The following is a 22,506-nucleotide window of genomic DNA, read 5'->3' as shown; positions in this document are numbered from 1 at the left end:
CTCAGTGTTATATGTTTAATAATCTGGAAAATAGGGGGCTGGAGCGGTGGCACAAGCGATTAGGGGCATTTGCCTTGCATGCTCTAACCTAGGAAGGGACCAACGGTTCAATCCCCGGCATCTCATATGGTCCCCCAAGCCAGGAGTGATTTCTGAGTGCATAGCCAGGAGTAACCCCTGAGCATCACTGGGTGTGGCCCAAAAGCCAAAAAAAAAAAAAGAGTGGTGAGTGCAGTTAGAGAAATAGGCTACACTGAGAACTATCATTATAGCAATTTCAATGAGTGAAGGAAGGTAGAAATCCTGTCTTGAATACAGTCAGGTTGGAGAGGAGGAGGAGATGGGAAGCATTGGTGATGGGAATATGGCACTAGTGAAGGGGGATATTCTATTTATGACTGAAACCCAACTACAATCATGTTTGTAATCACGGTGTTTAAATAAAGATATTATTAAAAAAAAAAAAAAACCCAGGAGGGGCCGAAGAGATAGGCATGGAGGTAAGGTGTTTACCTTTCATTACAGAAGGTCATCGGTTTCGAATCCCGACATCCCATAATGGTCCGCCCGTGCCTGCCAGGAGCAATTTCTGAGCATGGAGGCCAGGAAAAACCTCTGAGCACTGCCGGGTGTGACCCAAAAACACACACCACACACACACACACACAAAACAAAACAGGGGAAGGCCAGAGAGATAGCATGGAGGTAAGGCATTTGCCTTTCCATGCAGAAGGACGGTGGTCCAAATTCCAGCAATCCCATAATGGTTCCCCGAGCTGTGCCAGGAGCGATTTCTGAGCATACAGCCAGGGAGTAACACTCTGAGTGCTGTGGGTGTGACCCAAAAACCAAAAATTAATAATAATAATAATAATAATAAACCTGCTTGAAGTGACAAGGCTAAGAGCAAAGCTGGGAAATAATCTAAAAAGAAGATCCACAGTCCAAGATGGTTAAAGGAATATTTCATCACAGATTATTTCAGTGACCACTTAGGGAGAACCATCTATCAGGAGGGCTTAGGAAGGAGGGGACAGGGAATGAGGGAGGAGGAAGGGGAGGGGAGGGAGAAAAGGAGGGAACCAGGAAGAGTAAGGAAAGTGAGCTTTCTCACTGCATCAGAGCAAGGTGTCCTATGGTCGGTGGGGCTGCGTTGATCTCATAGAGCATGGAGGAGGCCTCATCTTGAGTTCTCGGGCCACCTGGCAGATGGAGAAAGGCCAACAGCAGTGCACGGCCAGCCAGTCCCTCACACAGTGTACCCTAGGAGAACCCAGGACTCAGTTTCACTTCTGTGTCACAGTCCCACCTCTGCTCACCCCTGTGCAGTATTCACTAGAGCACCCCCCCACCCCCCAGACCCTGCCCAAGTACAGCGACAGGCATCTCAAGAATTGATGGATTCTTGCAATTCTGCAATTGCAATTCTTGCAATTTGCCCTTAAAGGGCTTCTGAGACAAGCTCCATACTGGGAAAGCCACCAAGTTCTCCATAAATATCTTTTGGGTTTTCTCTAAAGTATTTTTATTCAATATTTTATCTCACACAGTCTATTAGTGGCAGGGTGATGAACAGTGATGAAGGAAGGAATGGGTGTAAGAACACTGTATGACTGAAACTCAACTATTTCAACAACTTTTTTTTTTTTTGGTTTTTGGGTCACACCCGGCAGTGCTCAGGGTGTTACACCTGGCTCTATGCTCAGAAATCGCCCCCTGGGGGCCGGTGATGGTGACGCTAGAGGTAAGGTGTTTGCCTTGCAAGCACTAGCCAAGGAATGGATCGAGGTTCGATCCCCAGACATCCCATATGGTCCCCCCAAGCCAGGGGCAATTTCTGAGTGCTTAGCCAGAAGTAAAGCACATGAGCATTCAAACGGGTGTGGGCCCAAAACACACACACACACCACACACACACACACACACACACACACACAAATCGCCCCTGGCAGGCACAGGGGGACCATATGGAATGCCAGGATTTGAACCACCATCCTTCTGCATGAAAGGGCAAAAGCCTGGACCATCCATGCTATCTCTCCGGGCCCCATCAACAACTTTTTCTTTTGAAAAGATGCGCAATTTTTATTATATGTATCTTTATAACAAAAACCCCTCTCTTTCCAGAGACATGTGTAATCAAGTGTGTACTAATTTCACTGTAAAGAGAGTTATTAATTAATTAATAAAATATGCTAAAATATGAGATATATACATCAATGATGATCACAGTACGGATAGATACAAAGTACAATTTCTAAACTCAGGAATAACACATGTGTTCATATTTTTTGTTTGTTTTTCTTTTCAGGTTTGTTAGATGATTTATTAATACCTAGTCTTGGTCAATATGGGAAAAAATAGATCCATAAGTTAAACTTTCAATGTTCAACAGGTGCTCCTCTTGCTTGCAAATAATATGAATAGAAATGAATAAAACTCATTTCAATAGGTAATTTATGAAAGTTCATCAAATTTTCAAAAGCAATCAAATTTCTTGGATAATTTTTTAGTTTGGCTGGGGAATTGTTCAGATGAGGTCCCTGTTGAGGTGATATTGTATTTTACAGCTCTCAACTATTTTCTACCACCACTCACATACAAGCAAATACAGGTGTTTGTGTTGTAGTGCAATAATATTTTATATTTTGAGATTGAGGATATAGTTCAAAGGACTAGAGCTACATGTGTTACATTGCCCCAAGATTCTTTTTTTGTTTGTTTGTTTAACTTCTTTTATTTTTTATAATTTTTTTATTTTGAATTATGAGAACAAAAGATGCAAAGAAAGAGGATAAGGTAAAGTTACAGTGGAAGGACAATCACCCATAACATAATTATCTGAAGAAGTCCCCTTGCTGATATCTTAACTTTGAACTTTCACCAAAGAAAGTTAAGATAAATAAAACAGAATCCATGTGCAATTACTTTGTCCCTCAAGTTCCCAGACTGTAGCACATTATAATATTTCTTAACAGCACAGAAGGCAATCTAAAGCCATCAAACTTTCGTAACTCCTTAAACATTAGAGGCATAGTATTTTTTACATTTCCATGTACATTCATATTAGCTTAAGTTAACCTCAAATTTTAAGTGGGTGCGTTTTAAGGATTAGAGTCAAAGGAGCACAGTAAAAACGGTGTTAGAGTGGCAATTGTTGTTTGCATAGGCCCACCAAAATATGAGAGGCATGGAAAGGAATAACCTTGGCCTAAATACAAAGAGATCCTACCCCTGAAGTTTCCTGGCATTAGACCAGCTCTAGGCCCCAGGCAAGTTATCGTTCGATCCAAGACATTGTCCGTAGTGCCAACACACTTATCACACAGTCTCTGTTGTTGGTCTCATGTTTCTGTATTAAAGATTCTGGAATCTGCATGTCCTACATTGAAGTCATGATGTGGAGTGCCTTCTCATTTCACCTCACCATGAAAGGGCAATGCAGGAAGCCCTGTCCTGTAAGCAGGTTGTTGTTGTTGTTGTTGTTAAGTCTTCTCGGTGTTAAGGGAAGTCTCTTTTGAGCAGGACGATGTCTGAGCAGTGGTAGGGTCTACCGTGGTAGAGGATTGCTTCCAGGTGATGTTATAGACAAACCTCACCATTAAGGGGCAATACAGCAAGCCCTGTCCAGTAAGCAGGTCATTGTTCTTGTTGTCTTCTCAGTGTTAAGGGGTGTCTCTTTTGAGTAGATCGATGTCAGAGCAGCTGTAGGGTCGTCCCTGGTACAGGAATGCCTCCGGGTGATGTTATATACAACCTTGGATGTTTTGTAAATGTCTTCTGTAGATCAAGGGGTAAATGGAGAATGCCCATTCTTCTGAGGCCTGTGACAGGTCTTTATGTCAATGTTCAGGGTGTAAGGTCTCATTGCACTACAAGATTTGTGTGTTCCCATTTCTATTAGATAAGAACTTATTGGTATGTATAGTATTTTCCCATGTTAGTGTGCTTACGCAAACAAGATATAAAGCCACGTGGTGCTATCAGATATATGGGGGCGTAAGAACATTTCCAACAAGACCCATGACTTGGTTCAAACATAAGTATTAAACTGAGGGATTCTTTCACACCAAATTTCATATTGAGCAGTTCACAAAGAGAAGATAAAAAACATGGGGAGGGGGATCATCACTGTATAAGAAAGTATTTAGCAAAAGTTAAAGCCGTCAAAGAAAACACCCATAAAATGTTGAAAAGATATGTGTCCTTTTTATGCCTTTTAAAATAGTTGGGTGGGTGTTAACTCTAGGGCACCACTTAGGTCTGTGACTTAGTACTCAACAGTACTTAAGTTAGAAAGGGTAAAAAAGGAGTAATGATGATAGGAGTTAAAGAAGTTAAAGAGAAATATGAACTTATGAAGGGGTATGCAAAAGGGCAGAGTACAAAATGGACATTCTGCATGCATAAAACATAATTCAATGATAGTGAGTACTATTAATGTTTCTTGTGAGAGTACTATTAATGTTTCTTGTGAGAGTACTATTAATGTTTCTTGTGAGAGTACTATTAATGTTTTGAAAATTTATTTTGAAAATATAGACTGGACAGAGATTACCAGTGCCAGCCAAACCTCCTCCTGCTAGACTCCCGGCTCCCAGGAAGGAGAGATCCTTCAAGAAGCTGGGAGACCAGAAGTTCAGAGCCCCACCCAGACCCTCCCTAAGGAGCTGCATGGATGGTGGGAGAAGGCCTAGGGTACCTTCAAGCTCCACCAAGGGACCCAACTCACCGGCTTGCCCAGGCGTGTGGCCCAGGGAAGCCCTGGAGATCTGGAGCAAGGCGGTAGAGGGGTGCTGGGGTTACCCAAGTCCCGCACCCCCACTAGGCCTGGCCAAGCAGGCCTCCGGCATGGCGGGGGCCTGCCAAACCTCCTCCTGCTAGACTCCCCTTCTTTTTTTTATTTATTTTATTTAAACACCTTGATTACATACATGATTGTGTTTGGGTTTCAGTCATGTAAAGAACACCCCCCATCACCAGTGCAACATTCCCATCACCAATGTCCCAAGTCTCCCTCCTCCCCACCCAACCCCCGCCTGTACTCTAAACAGGCTCTCCATTTCCCTCATACATTCTCATTATTAAGACAGTTTAAAATGTAGTTATTTCTCTAATTAAACTCATTACTATTTGTGGTGAACTTCCTGAGGTGAGCTGGAACTTCCAGCTCTTTTCTCTTTTGAGTCTGAAAATTATTATTGCAAGAATGTCTTTTATTTTTCTTAAAACACATAGATGAGTGAGACCATTCTGCATTTTTCTCTCTCTCTCTGACTTATTTCACTCAGCATAATAGATTCCATGTACATCCATGTATAGGAAATTTCATGACTTCATCTCTCCTGACAGCTGCATAATATTCCATTGTGTATATATACCACAGTTTCTTTAGCCATTCGTCTGTTGAAGGGCATCTTGTTTGTTTCCATAGTCTTGCTATGGTAAATAGTGCTGCAATGAATATAGGTGTAAGGAAGGGGTTTTTGTATTGTATTTTTATGTTCCTAGGGTATATTCCTAGGAGTGGTATAACTGGATCATATGGGAGCTCAATTTCCAGTTTTTGGAGGAATCTCCATATTGCTTTCCATAAAGGTTGAACTAGACAGCATTCCCACCAGCAGTGGATAAGAGTTCCTTTCTCTCCACATCCCCGCCAACACTGTTTATTCTCATTATTTGTGATGTGTGCCATTCTCTGTGGTGTGAGGTGGTATCTCATCGTTGTTTTGATTTGCATCTCCCTGATGATTAGTGATGTGGAGCATTTTTTCATGTGTCTTTTGGCCATGCGTATTTCTTTCTTTGTCAAAGTGTCTGTTCATTTCTTCTCCCCATTTTTTGATGGTATTAGATGGTTTTTTCTTGTAAAGTTCTGTCAGTGTCTTGTATATTTTGGAGATTAGCCCCTTATCTGATGGGTATTGGGTGAATAATTTCTCCCACTCAGTGGGTGGCTCTTGTATCCTGGGCACCATTTCCTTTGAGGTGCAGAAGCTTCTCAGCTTAATATATTCCCATCTGTTAATCTCTGCTTTTACTTGCTTGGAGAGTGCAGTTTCCACCTTGAAGATGCCTGTAGTCTCAATGTCCTGGAGTGTTTTACCTATGTGTTGTTCAATATATCTTATGGTTTGGGGTCTGATATCGAGGTCTTTAATCCATTTGGATATTACCTTCGTACAAGATGTTAGCTGGGGGTCTAAGTTCAACTTTTTGCAAGTGGCTATCCAGTTGTGCCAACACCACTTGTTGAAGAGGCTTTCCCTGCTCCATTTAGGATTTCCTGCTCCTTTATTAAAAATTAGGTGATTGTATGTCTGGGGAACATTTTCTGAGTATTCAAGCCTATTCCACTGATCTGAGGGCCTGTCCTTATTCCAATACCATGCTGTTTTGATAACTATTGCTTTGTAGTAAAGTTTAAAGTTGGGGAAAGTTATTCCTCCCATATTCTTTTTCCCAATGATTGCTTTAGCTATTCTAGGGTGTTTATTGTTCCAAATGAATTTCAAAAGTGCCTGATCCACTTCTTTGAAGAATGTCATTGGTATCTTTAGAGGGATCGCATTATATCTGTACAATGCTTTGGGGAGTATTGCCATTTTGATGATGTTAATCCTGCCAATCCATGAGCAGGGTATGCGTTTCCATTTTCGCATGTCCTCTCTTATTTCTTGGAGCAGAGTTTTATAGTTTTCTTTGTATAGGTCCTTCACATTTTTTTTTTTTTGGTTTTTGGGCCACACCCGGTAACGCTCAGGGGTTACTCCTGGCTATGTGCTCAGAAGTCGCTCCTGGCTTGGGGGACCATATGGGACGCCGGGGGATCGAACCGCGGTCCGTCTCCTAGGCTAGCGCAGGTAAGGCAGGCACCTTACCTCCAGCGCCACCGCCCGGCCCCGGTCCTTCACATTTTTAATCAAGTTGATTCCAAGAAATTTGAGTTTGTGTGGCACTATTGTGAATGGGGTTGTTTTCTTTTTTATTTTTTTTTATTTTTTTATTTTTTTGGTTTTTGGGCCACACCCGGCATTGCTCAGGGGTTACTCCTGGCTGTCTGCTCAGAAATAGCTCCTGGCAGGCACAGGGGACCATATGGGACACCGGGATTCGAACCAACCACCTTTGGTCCTGGATCGGCTGCTTGCAAGGCAAACACTGCTGTGCTATCTCTCTGGGCCCGGGGTTGTTTTCTTAATGTCCATTTCTTCCTTATTACTATTGGTGTATAGAAAGGCCATTGATTTTTGTGTGTTAATTTTGTAGCCTGCCACCTTGCTATATGAATCTATTGTTTCTAGAAGCTTTTTAGTAGAGTCTTTAGGGTTTTCTAAGTAGAGTATCATGTCATCTGCAAACAGTGAGAGCTTGACTTCTTCCTTTCCTATCTGGATTCCCTTGATATCTTTTTCTTGCCTAATTGCTATAGCAAGTACTTCCAGTGCTATCCATCAACAACTTTTTAAATCTATTTCACAGTGTTTCGATTAAAAATAAATTTAGAGGGCAGAGCAAGAATACAATAGTATGGCATTTGCCTTGCACATGGCCAACCTGGGTTCAATCTCCGGGATACCATATGATCCCAAGCTCACCAGGAGTGATTCACCTTTGAGCATGGCTAGGTGTAGCCCAAGAATAAAAATAATTGACAAATTTTTATATATAGTCAAAGGGAAAGGAAGCTTGTAGTAGTTTTTCTCCAGTTACTCCAGTACCTGCCATGGGTCAATCACTGTCAGTGATTCCTTTTACCTCCAGGTTCCACCTGTCTATTTAGTCTTTTTGTATAAATAGTTGTATACATCTATGCCTTTTTCTTATTTAATCATTTTGCAAATGTGTCTGGTGGACATCAGAGAGATAACAGAGAGTATAACAGGTAAGGAAGCACTTGCCTTGCAAATGGTTGACCCAGGTTTGATTCCTGGCAAGCAATATGGTCCCTGAGCCCAAGAGTGATCTCTCTGCAGAGTCAAAGATTAAGTCTAGAGCACATTTATATATGATGCCCCCCTCAAAAAATATATCAAGAAAATAAAATATGGGTGAGGGAGATAGTCCAAAGGCAATGGAGTGCGTGGCTGTTATACACAAGGCTCGGGATGCAATTCTAGTACCACACTCCACATGTTCCACCCCCATACCACCAGAGGTAGCTTCTAATCCTGGTAGTGCATTACTGGGCCCAAGCATGGCTGCATAAACATATTGTGTATCACAAGAAAAGGAATCTCTAAACACTGTTAAGAAGGTGTATATATAATACATATTGTATATCTGTATATGATATTATATATGTATATAATATAAAATGGGTTATTCCATATGAATCCTGAAAGAGATGCCTTTTTTTTTTTTTTTTGGTTTTTGGGCCACACCCAGCGGTGCTCAGGGGTTACTTCTGGCTGTCTGCTCAGAAATAGCTCCTGGCAGGCATGGGGGACCATATGGGACACCGGGATTCGAACCAACCACCTTTGGTCCTGGATCGGCTGCTTGCAAGGCAAACACCATTGTGCTATCTCTCCGGGCCCAAGAGATGCCTTTTTATGCTGTCCACAGTGTCTCAAATATCACTTTTCTGTACTTAATCTCACCTTGCAACTCAGATTCTTCCATACTAGGAATTGACTATATCTTTAAAGGTTCCCAGAGACTCAAATTGAATTTTGGATATGTCACATATACTCCATTTTACATACAAGTATAAGTTCTTTCATTTACTCTGGATGGGATAAGAGATTCCTCTAAAATTAATGGTCCCCTTTAAAATATACTCCACAAAAACTGAAACAAAGAGGAGGAAGAGGAGGAGAAAGAGAAGAATAAAAAAGAAGAGGAAGAAGAAGAGGATAAAGAAGAAAAGAAAAGGAGGGGAAAGACGGGAGGAGAAAGAAGAAAAAGAAGAATAGAAGGAGAAGGAAGAGGAAGAAGAAAAAGGAGAAGAGAAATAAAAGAAAGGGGAGGAAGAAGAAAAGAAAGTAGAAGAAAAGAAGAAAGGAAAAAGAAGAGAAGGAAAAGGAGAAGAGGAGGAATAAAAAGAAGAAAAGGAAGGGGAAGAAGCACAAGAAAAGAAAGAAATAGAAGAAAAGAAAAAAGAAGGAAAGAAGAAAAGAAAAAAGAGGAAAAGAAGAAAGAAGAAAAGGAAGGAGAAGAAGAAGAAAAGGAAAAGAAGATGATGGTGATGAAGAAGAGGAAGAGGAGGAGAAGAAAAAGAAGAGGAGGAGGAAGAGTCGAAGAAGAGACGACAGAGAAGAACAAGAAGAGGAGGAGGAGAAGAGAAGGAGGAGGAGGAGAAGAAGAGAAGGAGGAGAAGAAGAGGAAGAAGAGGAGGAGGAAGAAGAGGAAGAAAAGGAAGAAGAGGAAAAAGAGGAGGAAAAGGAAGAAAAAGAAGATGAAGAAGAGGAAGAAAAAGAGGAGGAGGAAGAAGAAGAAGAAGAAGAAGAAGAAGAAGAAGAAGACGAAGAAGAAGAAGAAGAAGAAGAAGGAAGAAGAAGAAAGAAGAAGAAGAAGAAGAAGAAGAAGAAGAAGAAGAAGAAGAAGAAGAAGAAGAAGAAGAAGAAAGAAGAAGAGAAAGAAGAAGAAGAAGAAGAAGAAGAAGAAGAAGAAGAAGAAGAAGAAGAAGAAGAAGAAGAAGGGGCCAGGCGGTGGCGCTAAAGGTAAGGTGCCTGCCTTGCCTGCGCTAGCCTTGGACGGACCGCGGTTCGATCCCCCGGTGTCCCATATGGTCCCCCAAGCCAGGAGCAACTTCTGAGCACATAGCCAGGAGTAACCCCTGAGCGTTACTGGGTGTGGCCCAAAAACCAAAAACCAAAAAAAAAAAAGAAGAAGAAGAAGAAGAAGAAGAAGAAGAAGAAGAAGAAGAAGAAGAAGAAGAAGAAGAAGAAGAAGAAGAAGAAGAAGAGAATTTGCCACAGAGGCAGGCTGGAGGAGGTGACAGGAGAAAAACTGGGACTATTGGTGGCAGAAAATGGCAGACCATTGGTGGTGTACACTGATGAAGGGATGGCTGTTGGAACACTGTATGGCTGAAAGTTAACAGTCCACAATGTTTGAAGTCTGCATCCCATAGTGATTCAATTTTTGGAGGAAAAAAAAAGCCCTCCACAGAGTAGCGTTTTGATGAACATATATCCTAGCAATAAATAAATCAAACATGACTGTCTTAGACACTGGAGTGATAGTGCAGCAGGTGAACACTTGTCTTGCACACAGTCGACCCAAGTACAATCCCCAGAATCCCATGTGATCTCCAGAGTGCCTGCCAAGAGTGAACTCTCATAACAGTCAGTACTCAGTATCTGAACACTGCTGGATACAGCCCCAAAACAAAAACAAGCAAAGTGGTTTAAGTTTTCCAAGGTTCCCACTAAGAACTAAGAGTGTTTTTAGGATTCCTTTTCCATGTGTGTGCATATATGCATATATGTATATATAAAAGAAAAATACCATGCCATGTTCTCTTGCATGTAAGTATAGGAAAGTGAGACCATGACATGTTCTCAGGTACTTTGAAACATACCCGTATTTTGTGTCTCTCTCTCATGCCAGTTCTCAGTGCGAAAGTGGATCCAGGCAGCATTGGCAAACAGAAACACTCTCCGTAGTGCCTAACCATGTCACATTCTAGACACATGGGGCACAACAGCCCACAGAAGCCTGTCAAGAAGCACATGAAAGAAAGCCCAATGCTTAGATATTATCAGGATGGCTTAGTCTATCAAAGAGCCTCTACAACCCTACCCCCTCCAGTTAATACTATCTTGGCTCCCTAGAACAGGGGACTGAGAGGGACTGACAGAGCTGATCTGTGAAACTCTGAGTATGAAAATGGCCAGAATGGGGCCAGAGAGATAGTATAGTGGGGTAAGGCATGTGCCTTGCATATGGCCAACCCAGGTTCAAGCCCCAGAGTTTGCCTTGCGGAGGCCTACCTGGATTCAATCCTCTACATCCCAGATGGTCTCCCCAAGTACCGCCAGGAATAATCCCTGAGCACAGAGCCAAGAGTAACTTTGAGCACTACCGGTGTGACCCAAAAGCCAAAAAAAAAGTCTTTTTTTTTTTTAATTCCTGTAAAGCTGATGCTAAGATATTTCTGTCAGCATTCACTATAGTCATTGTTTTTTCCTGTTAAGAGAATAAAAACTTTTTTGGTTTTTGGGCCACACCCGGTGATGCTCAGAGGTTACTCCTGGGGCCCTGAGAGATAGCACAACGGCATTTGCCTTGCAAGCAGCTGATCCAGGACCAGAGGTGGTTGGTTCAAATCCCGGTGTCCCATATGGTCCCCCGTGCCTGCCAGGAGCTATTTCTGAGAAGACAGCCAGGAGTAACCCCTGAGCACCACCGGGTGTGGCCCAAAAACCAAAAAAAAAAAAAAAAAAAGAGGTTACTCCTGGATATGCACTCAGAAATCTCTCCTGGCTTGGGGGACCATATGGAAGATCAAACAGTGGTTCATCCTAGGCTAGAGCACACCAGGCAGATGTCTTAGGGCTTGCGCCATTGCTCCAGCCCCAGAAAATAAAATTATTTTTATCATTCAATCATAACTGTTGTTTCTATTACACTCATCTGATCTGGTTTCAATATTTAAAATAGACAGTGGGACCAGAGAAACAGCACTGTGGGTTAGGTACTTGTCTTGCATGCAGCCAACCTGGGTTGGGTCTCTGGCATCCCACATGGCCCCCTGGAAGTGTGGTCCAAAAGACAGAAGAAAAAGGGAAGAAGGAAGGAAGGAAGGAAGGAAGGAAGGAAGGAAGGAAGGAAGGAAGGAAGGAAGGAAGGAAGGAAGGAAGGAAGGAAGGAAGGAAGGAAGGAAGGAAGGAAGGAAGGAAGGAAGGAAGGAAGGAAGGAAGGGAGGGAGGGAGGGAGGGAGGGAGGAAGGAGGGAGGGAGGGAGGGAGGGAGGGAAGGAGGGAGGGAGGGAGGGAGGGAGGGAGGGAGGGAGGGAGAGAGGGAGAAAGGGAGTAAGGAAGGGAGGGAGAAAGGGAGTAAGGAAAAAAGGAAGGAAGGAAGGGAGAAAGGGAGTAAGGAAAAAAGGAAGGAAGGAAGGGAGGAAAGGAGAAAGGGAGGGAGGAAAGGAGAAGGGAGAGAAGGAGGGAGGGAGGAAAAGTGGGAGGGAAGGGGGGAGGTTGGGAGGGAGGAAAGGAAGGAAAAGAAAGCCTTTATTGACTGCCTGCCATCTTCCAGTAAATCTCCAAAATGACCAACACACAGAGAAGGGCGGAAAGGCGTCCATTCTCTGTTCCCGGGACCTTTTTGAAAACATGTACTTGTCCCTTTGGCCACACACAAGCAGATCTCCATGACATCTGATATCGTGAGCACAAAGGGAATGGGCGCTATTCACAAAGGAGGGCCCCACAAACGATCCCCAGCAAACTGGAAGAGTCCCATGTCCCCAGGGTGCTGCTGGCAAGTGAGAAAACTAGGAACAAAATAGGAAAGGGCAAGGCAGGAGAGATAGCATGGAGTTAAGGTGTTTGCCTTGCATGCAGAAGGATGGTGGTTCTAATCCCGGCATCCCATATGGTCCCCCGAGCCTGCCAGGGGAGACTTCTGAGCATAGAGCCAGTAGGAACCCCTGAGCGCTGGCAGGTATGACCCAAACACACACACACACACACACACACACACACACACACACACCAAAAAAATAGGAAAGGGCAAGATTGTTGCCAAGAGGATGCATGTCCATACTGAGCATAAACAATCTTGAGCATTTTAATCACTAAGAATTTGAGACAGCTTCCTGAACCTGGTGAAGAAAAATGGTCGGAAAAAGGAGGAAGCAAGCCAAGGAGAAGGGGGTTTGGGTGCAGCTGAAGGGCCAGCTGTCAGCTCCACCAGGACTAGCAACATTGGAGGAACCAATGGGAAGGTCAGCTCCTAGGATTCAAGGCACAGAAGAGTTTCTTTTTTTCTTCTTTTTGGGCCACATCTGGTGACGCTCAGGGGTTACTCTGGCTATGCGTTCAGAAATATCTCACAAAGGGGTTTCTTAAGAAACAATAAAAGGGTCCCCCATATTTTGCTGGGCCTATGCAAATAACAAATGCCACTCCAACACCGTTTTTGCTGTACTCCTTTGACTCTAATCCTTAAACCACTTAAACTTTTGAGGTTAACTTGAACTAATATGCATGTGCATGAAACTGTAAAAAAAAAAATACTATGCCTTCAATGTTAAAGGAGTTACATAAATTTTGTGGCTTTAGATTGCTTTGTGTACTGCTAGGAAATGTTATATGTACTACAATCTGGGGGCTTAAGGGACAAAGTAATTGTGCATGGGTTCTGTTTTATTTTTCTTAATGTTCTTTAGCTGAAAGTTCAAAATTAAGGTGTCAGCAAGGGGATTTCTTCTGAGAATTCTGTTTTTGGGTGATTGTCTTCCCACTGTAACTTTACCTTGTCCTCTTTCTTTACATCTTTGTTCTCATAATAAAAAATAAAAATTTAAAAAAATGTAAAGGGGTGGAAAAGTTACTTTCATAATGATAGTATGAAAAAATATCATTAAAAAAAAATAAAAAGGATAATGGAGCTGGAGTGGTGTTCAAGCGGTAGGGTGTTTGCCTTGCAGGCAGCTGACCTAGGACTGACCTTGGTTTGCTCCCCTGGAGTCCCATATGGTCCCTCAAGCCAGGAGCAATTTCTGAGCACATAGCCAGGAGTAACCCCTGAGTGTCATTGGGTGTGGCCCCCAAAGCAATAAATAAATAAATAAATAAATAAATAAATAAATACATCAAGGGCAGATCTATAGCACAGCGTGTAAGCACAGCCTTGCACCTGGCTAACCTGAGTTCAATTTCTCACATCCCATATGGTCCTCTTAGCACTTCCAGGAATCATTTCAGAGTGCAGAGCTAGGAGTACCTCCTGAGTACTGCTGGGTGTGACCCAAAAACAAAAACAATTTAAAAAGCGTAATAACAAAAGGACCCCTGGACTTTAGGGAAGAAGAAAATAGACATGGTATACAATAACAAGCACATTTTAAAAATATTTTTGGATAAAAGATCACACTTTTTCTAAATGTGATCAAAGTCCTCTCACAGCAACTCACCCTGCTGCTTTGCTTTTCAGGATTAATACTAGTTCTCAGGCCACTCAAAATTCCTTTTATGTATAAATATATATAATATTAGAAATATTGAAATATTAGAAATATTTGTGGGGGCTGGGGGATTTATTTTTGTGTGTTGGTTCGTTTATTTGAGGGCCACACTTTGCAAAGCTGAAGGTTTACTTCTGGCTCTGCACTCAGGAATCACTCCTAGCAGTGCTCAAGAGACCACATGGGATACCAGGTATAGAAGCCAGGTTGGCCACATAAAAGGCAAATGCCCTCCTCACTGCACTATCACTCCTCCTGTCCCACCACAGTTTTGCTAACTTCATGGAGCATCTGCCAATTTTAATCAATAAACTTTAATTTAGTTCCAGGTGTAGTTTCCTGAATGTGAATGAGAAACAGGCTGCTTTAACTGCTGCTCTCATCTCCACACTCATTCTGCACAAACCATCTATTACAGAGGAAATAGGGTTTGGATCATAGTGCTGCAGATTATGAGCATAGCTATGAATCAGCTCCTCAAGGGAGAAGGAAATGATATGCACATGGATGTGCAGAACTGAATAGTTTCACAGGCATGGGCTGCAGGCTACTGAGCCCTGATTTGCAGAGATATTATGTCTTTGGACTGAGAAAACAGTACAGAGTTTAAGGCCGTTGAATCCCAGCACCACAAATGGTTTCTGAAGCACATTAACAGCTAGGGTTCACTCCTGAGCAAAGAACCAGCAATAGTAGTTGAGCAGCCCAATTCCCCCACAAAAATGTTTATGTCATATAACACAGCTAAAGATAACCACTTTCACCAGAAAAAGAAATGAATTCATGGTGCCAGATTGATAGTACAGCCAGAAGGGCATTTGCCTTGCGTGCTGTCAACCTGAAGTTTGATCTCCAGCATCACATATGGTCCCCAAAAATCACCAGGAGTACAGAGCCAGGAGTCATTCCTGGAGACCACAAGGGTGGCCCAAAAACTTAAAAAAAAAAAATTAGAAGAAGAAGACAAGAAATGTATTCAGGGGTTCCTGCTTAATAAATGCCCCATCACTATGAGTTATTTCCTTTATTTTCCCTACTCTTAAATAAAACCATCTTTTTAAAAATTCATCTTAAAATATTTTTAAAAGAATGAATCCAATAAATGCTATTGAAGCATAATTTTAAAGATTAAAAATAAAAAGCAACACCCCTGGAGACCACTACAATCAAACCTGGCTTCGTAGCCATGGCAACAAACAAAACAAAGGAAGAGGGAGGGAGAAATGTATAGAAGAAAGCACAAGATAAAATTCACCCTCAGAATTGCAAATTGCATAATTTGCAAAATATGCAAATTAACTTACAAAGCTGGCAAGTTAAGTGACAACTCAATTATGTTTACACAATTGCCTGAGCTGCCACTATCGGGAGCACATGATCCTTGATATTACTTTGTGAAAAAGTTGGAACGATTGAACTTTGCTTTATTGAGTCCTAGACATTTTTTAAAGCACATACCATTGTTTTTTTTTTCTTTTGGGGGGGGGTTGACCACTCCCGGTGATGCTCAGGGGTTACTCCTTGATATGCACTCAGAAATCGCTCCTGGCTTGGAGGACCATATGGAAAGCCCAGGAATGGAGCAGAGGTTTGACCTGGATCAGCCACATGCTAAGTAAATGTCCTACCACTGTGCTATCGCTCCATTGTCTTTCATTTTTAAATCTTTGGTTCATATAACCAGGCTAAGTGTTCACTGGGAAATGGCACTAGACATAAATGCAATTATCTTGATGGGACAGCAGTCAGATATAATTTTTACAAACACACTATGAAAACCAAGGTTTGATTACATAACAGCTAATATTTATAATGAGTTTACCCTGTGCCAAAAATAACCCTGCTAAAAACACTTTACATTGATTAACTCATTCATATCTCACAATAATCCTATAAAACAATTATGGTTATTAAACTTCCCAAAGAATTTAAGAGCCCAGGTCATCACGTCACTAGGAAGGAACAGAGAACACCTTTGAATGAAGGTCGCCTGGCCTTCAAAATCTAAAGGAATTCACCTAACACACCTGTTCATGCATTCTTCTGTATGGTATATTAATCCAGCAGTCACAACATCTGGGGATTTGTATGCATCAAGATTTTATGGTGAATAAGTTTATTTATTTATTAAGACTAGCAATGTGGGGCCAGAGCAATAGCACAGTGGTAGGGCATTTGCCTTGCATGTGGCTGACCCAGGAGAGACCTGGGTTTGATCCCCGGCATCTTATATGGTCCCCTGAGCCAGGAGTGATTTCTGAGCACATAGCCAGGAGTAACCACTGATTGTCAATGGGTGTGGCCCAAAAACAAAACAAAACAAAAGACTAGCAATGTGACTACTATTATCTCTTCATTCCCAAAGGAGTTTTAAATCACAAAACTTCTCTAGGAATGATCCTTCGATTGGTTAGAGGATACAGTGCAGTGGGTAAATGCCATTGGCTCATTGGCTCAGATTCAAGAAATGAGCAGGGACCAGAACATGACTTAAAACATAATGTTTGGAAAAGCACAAGGCCTAGAGCAGGTGTAAGGTTCAGAGTTTGAATCCTAGTACTGCCTAGGCACTAAATAATTCTGATTGCCTCATGGTCTGGGGTACCTAACTGTTTGTTGCATAACAGCCCTAGGATGGGGCTGGATGGAGGTGGATGGTAATGGATAAAGGAATGAGGCCTTTCTATGCCGGCTCAGGCCACATGTCTGCAACCCCCTCCAGCTGTAGACCTGGGTCTACAGGTTCAGGATGGCGGCTAGGAGAAAACTCACAGGCAGGTTCCAGAAGATATCAGCTTTATTCAAGGCCCTAGCCACCACATGTGTGGCCTACAATCTTAAACCTATTTAAGCATGCTCTCTTCAGCTTGCCCTGCTTCTTCCTCCATCTCTCTTGCTGAATCTCCATCTCTCCCTCAATCCTCTCCTGCCCCTCAGGTCATCCTATTCATACCTCCCAAAGGCCCCTTCCAGAAATGAGCAGGTCTTACCAGCAGGTAAGGTTACAAAGAACGAATGGGGGATGGGCTAACATTCCAAAAAAAAAAAAAGGGAGATAACAGTGAAGTCCAACTGAAGGATCTGATTTAAAACCGCCTGCATCTAACTTTGCTTCAGGTGTATCTCTTGATCTAAGTCCTTTTCTTGCTGATTTAAATGTGCTTTATAGTTTTCCATAGTTCATGTTGCCAATTGCATAATGTTTTACTGTGTATTTTGATGTAGTAGCCTGTCTTCATAATGTATGTTCTGTATAAATGTTCTTGTACTTGTATTTAGAAAAAGGTTAATAGGAACAAAGTTCCAGAAAAAATGCTTGGTTAAATAGCATTAAAAAAGTATAGGAACAAAAAGTTCAGGAAAAAATGCTTGGTTAAATAGCATTAAGAAGAATAGGAACAAGGAAGTTCCAGGATAATGCTTGGTTAAATAAGCATTAAGAAAATTTTAAGTTACAGATATATTTTGCAGAAAAGTTGTTTATGGAAAAAGGCTTATATGTTAATTTTCACTTTAAACTTTGTTACTATGGGAATATTACCCGCCTTTGGGTGGAAGCCAGGAAAACAAAGGATAACCTATGCTCTTTGTTTTTATTTGTTTTAAGAAAGGGCAGAATGTTAGCCCATCCCCCGTTCTTCCTGTGTAACCTACCTGATAGTAAGACTTGCCTATTTCTTTTCTTTTCTTTTTTTTTTGTTGTTTTTTTTTTTGTTTTTTTGGGGGGGGTCACACCCAGCGGTACTCAGGGGCTACTCCTGGCTCTATGCTCAGAAATAGCTCCTGGCAGGCACGGGGGACCATATGGGACACCGGGATTCGAACCAACCACCTTTGGTCCTGGATCGACTGCTTGCAAGGCAAACACCGCTGTGCTATCTCTCCGGGCCTGACTTGCCTATTTCTGGGAGGGGTCTTTGGGAGGTAACAGAAGGTTTAGCCTAAGGGGCAGAGAGGATTTTTGAGGATGGATTGAGAGAGAAGCTGCAGGAGGAGAGATGGCTGAAAGGAGTAGAATGCCGGGCCAATAATGAATCTGGCTTGAAAGGTTATGATAGGCCACACAAGGTTGCTAGGGCCTTGAATAAAGCTGATATCTCCTGGAACCTGCCGCTATTCTGAACTCTCAGACCCCACTGGCTGGAGAGGGTTGCAGACACGTGGCCTGGGCTGGCAGAAAAAGGCCCATCTCTCCATCACCATCCATCACCATCCTGCCTCATCCAAGGGCTTTTATGCAACACCTAACAAAGAGAAATAAAATAGAGATATGCAAGAAAAGGAGAGTAGAAAACTTTGTCTTAATGAATCTCTAAGGGACCAGAGCAATAGCATAATGTTTAGCGTGTTTGTCTTGCACAGGGCAGACCCAGGTATAATCCCCAGCATCACAGATGGTCCCCTGAGTCTGCCAGGAGTGATTTCTGATTGCGGAGCCAGGAGTAGTCCCCGAGCACCTCAGGTGTGGCCCAGAAACAAACACATGAATAAATAAATAAATAAATAATTTTTAAAGTTTCTAAGAGAGGGACCAGAGCCATAGGATAGCAGGTAGGGCCTTTGTGTAGCATGTTGTCAAACAGGGTTCCATCTCCAGCATGTTGTAATGTCCCCTCTGAATTACTCTGCCAGGAGTAATTCCTGAGTGCAGAGCCAAGAGTAACGCTTGATCATCACCAGATGTGGCCCAATTCTTCCCTCCTCAAACAAAAAGATTGAACAAAAGAGGAAAGGGACATAGAAGAAGAGCAGATAAACCATGACATCTTCACCCTTAAAGGGACAGTAGCTTATGGCCCCAGGTTAGCCATAAGTTACTGTCCCTTTAAGGGCGAAGATGTCGGTTACCAGAAGCCTACCTCTTGGAACTACTGCAAGATGTCAGCTGGGGGGGTGCAGGGAGGATATAAAGCCCCTGGCTGAAGGTTAGAGTTAGGGTTAGGAGTTAGTCTCCTGGGGATAGGAGACTCTGGTGCTCATGCTGGATGATCACTGCCTGATTGCTAGTGAATCTGTTTGTCAACTCCCAACTCCTGCCGCCTTTTGCCATCTCTCCTACTGCTCCAGGCCTAACACTAACATTTGGCAAGCAGTACAAGGTGAGTAATGATCCTCTGGGTAATCCAAATTATGATCTTGTGCATCAAAGCCATGTTCTTTTTGTGGATCAAGGCTCTAATACCATAGTGGATTAAATCTATGCTGGACTCCTGGATATTTAATGAAAGTCTTTTACCCTATTCACTGCTATTCATGTTATTAGGGGTGATGACATACTGGAATATATATCTACAGATAGTGATAAAAAGAAATAATACTGTACTCACCAAATTCCTTAAAAATACCATCCCTTCTGCCCCTCTCAGGCCCAGTAAGAGAAGGGCAAATATTGCCCTTTCAGCCCCTCCTGTGCTTATGCCTCTTAAAAAGAGAGCTCCTCCAAAATGACCTAGATAAAATCCAATGGAGAGTGTTACTCCAACCTCTCCCCAATATAGGAGAATTCCACTTAACAAATGCCATCAGAAGGGAGAGGTGTCTTTCCAGTAGAAACTTGGGCTCGATCTCAAGCCCAACCTACAGTTGATAATATTCTAACTACTGGTGACAGCCTAGAGACACCTGCTTCTCCCAAACATGACTCAAACTCCAGCACCTCAGATGATGAGCCAATTACCATCCCTTCAGACTCAGAATCTGAAAATTCTCTCCTGCCATATTAAATAATGTCAGAACCCAGAAAATTTAGGCTCTTAAACTTCTATCTTACCAAGGTCTAACAAATTTTCTTGGCCATCTCAAAAAGGCTTGAGCTGCTTATAGAGCCACCTCTCCATATTGTAAAAAATATTTAACTGGTTGGAGTAAAAATGTACTTTGAACCCCACAAGATTTCCTGACTATGGCCAAAATATGCCTAAGCCCTTCACAATATCTACAATGGAGAATGTGGTACAGTGTTGAGGCCAAGGCCAAACAGCATAAATAACCTAGGCTTATCTGACAAAAGACTGTCCAGGATTCAAATTACTTTGAATATATTGCTAGGGGAAGGTAAATTTATAAAAACTAGAAACCAGGGCCAGAGTGGTGGCACAAGCATTTGCCTTGATGCGCTAACCTAGTACAGACTGCGGTTGGATCCCCCACCGTCCCATATGGTCCCCTAAGCCAGGAGCGATTTCTGAGTACATAGCCAGGAATAACTCCTGAGCGTCACCAGGTGTGGCCCAAAAACAAAAAACAAAACAAAACAAAAAAACAAAACAAAAAAAAAACTAGAAAGCAAGCTATCCTACCTCATACTGTTTTAACCTACATGTGAGAATTAGCATTGGGCACTTGGAAAAAAAAATCTATGCAGACATGGAATTCAAAGGCAGCTTTACAAATATCTTCCAGGAGGTTACAGAGCCTTTTTCCCAGTTTATTTAAAAACTGATACAGTTGGGGCCGGAGAGATAGCACAGCGGTAAGGCGTTTGCCTTGAATGCAGAAGGACGGTAGTTCGAATCCCGGCATCCCATATGGTCCCCCGAGCCTTCGAGGGGTAATTTCTGAGCATAGAGCCAGGAGTAGCCCCTGAGCGCTGCCAAGTGTGACCCAAAAACCAAAACAAAACAAAACAAAAAAAGCAAACAAACAAAAAAGCTGATACAATCCAGAGGCAGGTAAATGGAAAGGAAATCCAGGAACACTTAATAAAGCAGCTGGACTACGAAAATGCAAATAAAAACTGCCAATCAATTCTACAGCCAATCAGAGAGAGGGAGGATGTGATGGCTATATGAAGGCATGTTAAAACATAGGATCCATCTCCCACCCAGGACGTGTAAATGTCCTAGAGGCCTACACAGTACAGAGACAGGCTAGAGAAACAGGTTATCCAAGCAAAGATTATAGAGCTCTGCCACCAAGTGGCAAGGAAAACCATTTGGCATGAGATTGTTGCTCCATTAGATTTTGGAGAAACCAGAGGACAACCCCAAACCACACAAACTAGGGTTAGATGCTATAGTTATAAAAAATTCAGGTACGATCACAGAGATTGAAGAACCCTACCTGGTTCTGCCCTCTGGAGACCACCACCTGGACCTTGCCCAGAATGCAATGGAGATCACTGGGCAAGAGATTGCTCCAACAACCAACAAGTATCAGGAAACTGGGCAAGGGGCCCTAGGCCTTACAAAATCAGGGGTCCCAACTCAGGCAGGTCTAAAGTTAATAATTCGCAGCAATCCACCAGGCCAGTAGTGCTGCCTTGGATATCCCCTGCCCTGACACCATCACAATAATACCAGCTCAGTATCCCTATAATTGAAATCTGTAATAGATACTGTAGGCCTACTCTTAGGAAGAAGCAGCCTAACGATTAAAAGAATCAATGTGCATGTGGGAATAATATATCCCGATTACATGGGAGAGATAATAATTGTTATCACAGTACCAACAGTGTGGACATTTAAGAAAGGAGAGTACATTGCCCAATTCTTGCTTCTTCCATTTGTTATGCCTGGCCAGTCCAATTGCCCAAGAATTGGAGGTGTTGGCAGCATTAACCCCATAGCAGCCTCTGTGGATCCCCTAAAGGCCTTTACCTATAATCTTATTTAAAAAAAAAAAAGCATGCACCCACTAATAACTTCAGAGGTACATGGAAAAGAACTTAAAGAAATGATTGACACAGGTGCTGTCAGGCCCTGCAAGAGATATTCTTATTGCTTGCTAGGAGTAGGCACTCTGCCTTCTTCCTCTGTCCTGAAGAAAATATAACCACGTTTCAGCCTTAAGTATCTCCCTTGCCCCTGAATTTATGGGATTGATATTTACACAATGACACATGTGTTCACGATCCCCCCACTAGCCACTTTTCTAGCCCATAATTCAGAGGACATGCAATTTGCTTAATCGAGGCCACAGTGGTGCAGCACCCAGAAAGCCTACAAACAGGTTGAAAAAATGCCCTCAGACCTTGCTACTGTGGCTTCTGCTCTCCCAGCTGGAAGATAAGAAAGGGCAGATGACTCATGCTTATGCCATTCTAGAAAAGTCTCATCTGAAAAATCCCAAGAACATAGTCTCTGGCTGTAGTCCATGTGGCTGGCGTACTGAGCCAGCTTGAAGAACCACCAACAATCTCATGGTCAAGGTGCTGCAGAAGTGCCCCAACTCCAATGTCCTGTAGTCTGAAGCCATCTTCCTGGAGACCCAGTTTTAAAAGATATTAGGGCCAGAGCAATAGCTTGGCAGTAGGATGTTTACCTTGCATATGGCCGACCCAGGACAGACCCTGTTTTTCCCCAGCATCCCATAAGGTCCCGTGAGCCTGCCAGAAGTAATTTCTGAGTGTAGAACCAGAAGTAATTC

General features: G+C 42.6%; 1 protein-coding gene across 1 annotated transcript in view; it reads right to left on the bottom strand.

Annotated features, from left to right (window-relative positions):
- Positions 1-1,110: 1,110 nt before the first annotated feature.
- The window catches only part of PLAC8L1 (PLAC8 like 1), a 37,547-nt gene continuing 16,151 nt past the window's right edge, over positions 1,111-22,506 (bottom strand). The window contains 4 exon segments of the mRNA XM_049787335.1: positions 1,111-1,176; positions 1,179-1,247; positions 1,249-1,263; positions 10,532-10,668. Coding sequence (XP_049643292.1) covers positions 1,111-1,176; positions 1,179-1,247; positions 1,249-1,263; positions 10,532-10,668 — 287 coding nt within the window.

This window comes from Suncus etruscus, chromosome 14 (assembly GCF_024139225.1).
Source record: "Suncus etruscus isolate mSunEtr1 chromosome 14, mSunEtr1.pri.cur, whole genome shotgun sequence".
NCBI lineage: Eukaryota > Metazoa > Chordata > Mammalia > Eulipotyphla > Soricidae > Suncus > Suncus etruscus.
Note: the sequence above shows the minus strand (reverse complement) of the source record. Positions and strands in the feature narration are given on the sequence as shown.